General features: G+C 40.9%; 1 protein-coding gene across 1 annotated transcript; it reads right to left on the bottom strand.

The window, feature by feature from the left end:
- Nucleotides 1-241: 241 nt before the first annotated feature.
- On the bottom strand, nt 242-934 carry LOC111388570 (uncharacterized protein At5g19025-like). The gene is made up of 2 exons (XM_023013325.1): nt 479-934; nt 242-376 (listed from the first exon to the last, which is right to left on the bottom strand). The coding sequence occupies exons 1-2, from the start codon at nt 932-934 to the stop codon at nt 242-244; spliced, it is 591 nt and encodes a 196-aa protein (XP_022869093.1).
- Between the last annotated feature and the right edge of the window lie 260 nt (nt 935-1,194).

Below are 1,194 nucleotides of genomic sequence, written 5' to 3'. Positions count from 1 at the left end.
CGTGTATGTAAAAATAAATCAATCTTTTTTTCTTTTGCAAGAACATTATAGATAGTTGATAAATGATGAAATCAAGAAGGCGCCTCTTTTAGTCCTGATTACATACAAAAACCCCATTATTTCTAGGAGTCATCCTAATCCGAACAATACTTGCCATACATAACATAGAAATCACACTTGGAAAGGGTGGACAATTAGTTAGAGCAGCGGGTGCTGTAACGAAACTGATTGGAATGTATCGTCAAATATTCAATATGATTCCACAAGATCTAGTTTCGTTCAAGTAACGGATTCTAGCCAACTGAAAGGATCTTCTGATCAATCCAGAGATATGTATGGCTTGGAGGGAGATCTTTAATATCTTTCGAGATCCACCCTACAATATGGGGTAAAAAAGCCAAAATAAGTGATTTTAGAATGACCAATATCTGTTTTATATCTTCTAGGCGCAACTTCGAATTTTCTTAGGCCCCCAAACTTCCAATCTGCCAGCAGGGCATCCACATGGTGCTCGAAATATCAACACGGTCCTTCCATTGAGTGGCGCCATCCTCTTTAATTCCGCCTCCAGTTCCTTCCGATCCTGTCCCAATTCCAGCTGCTTCACCCCATTATCAGTGTCACAAGCATCAGTAACAGGCAAGTACTTGACACATTCCTCTGATTCCAACTGAATATCGTATTCAACTGCCCTTCGTAACCCCTTGCAATGTGGATTCCCACATTTCCTCGACCTCATATCAATAATTTCCCAAACAACACCGATGAATATGACTCCAAGAAGTAAAAATATCAAGCCCATGAAATATGCCACAGGTGCATTCTCTACAGCATCAATAATTAGATCAAAAAGTATGGGCAGACCATCGTAAAAGATCAGTTTAAAGTAGGGAACAATCAAGAATCCCAAAGATCCGATTGCTATTAGAAGCATAATCACTTCCAGGACAGCGAATGGAGAGCGACTACAAAATTGATGAGAGAAAGGGTTTAGCGAACTACTAAAATCATGGTGATGCCTTTTGGTGCGAGAAACGCTCAGTGAATTGGAATTGAAGCCGTTCTTGTGCTGTTCAAAAGTTCTGCAAAACTCGATCAAGTTCCGGCAATCAACCATCGGAAGCCTCATCTTGATTTGTGTGTGTGCGTGTGTCTTCACCTGAGACGGACCGAGCTAATTAAGATCGGCAGGCA

The sequence above is a fragment of the Olea europaea genome, unplaced genomic scaffold (genome assembly GCF_002742605.1).
Source record: "Olea europaea var. sylvestris unplaced genomic scaffold, O_europaea_v1 scaffold5053, whole genome shotgun sequence".
NCBI classification, from domain to species: domain Eukaryota; kingdom Viridiplantae; phylum Streptophyta; class Magnoliopsida; order Lamiales; family Oleaceae; genus Olea; species Olea europaea.
This window is presented reverse-complemented; position numbering and strand designations above follow the sequence as displayed.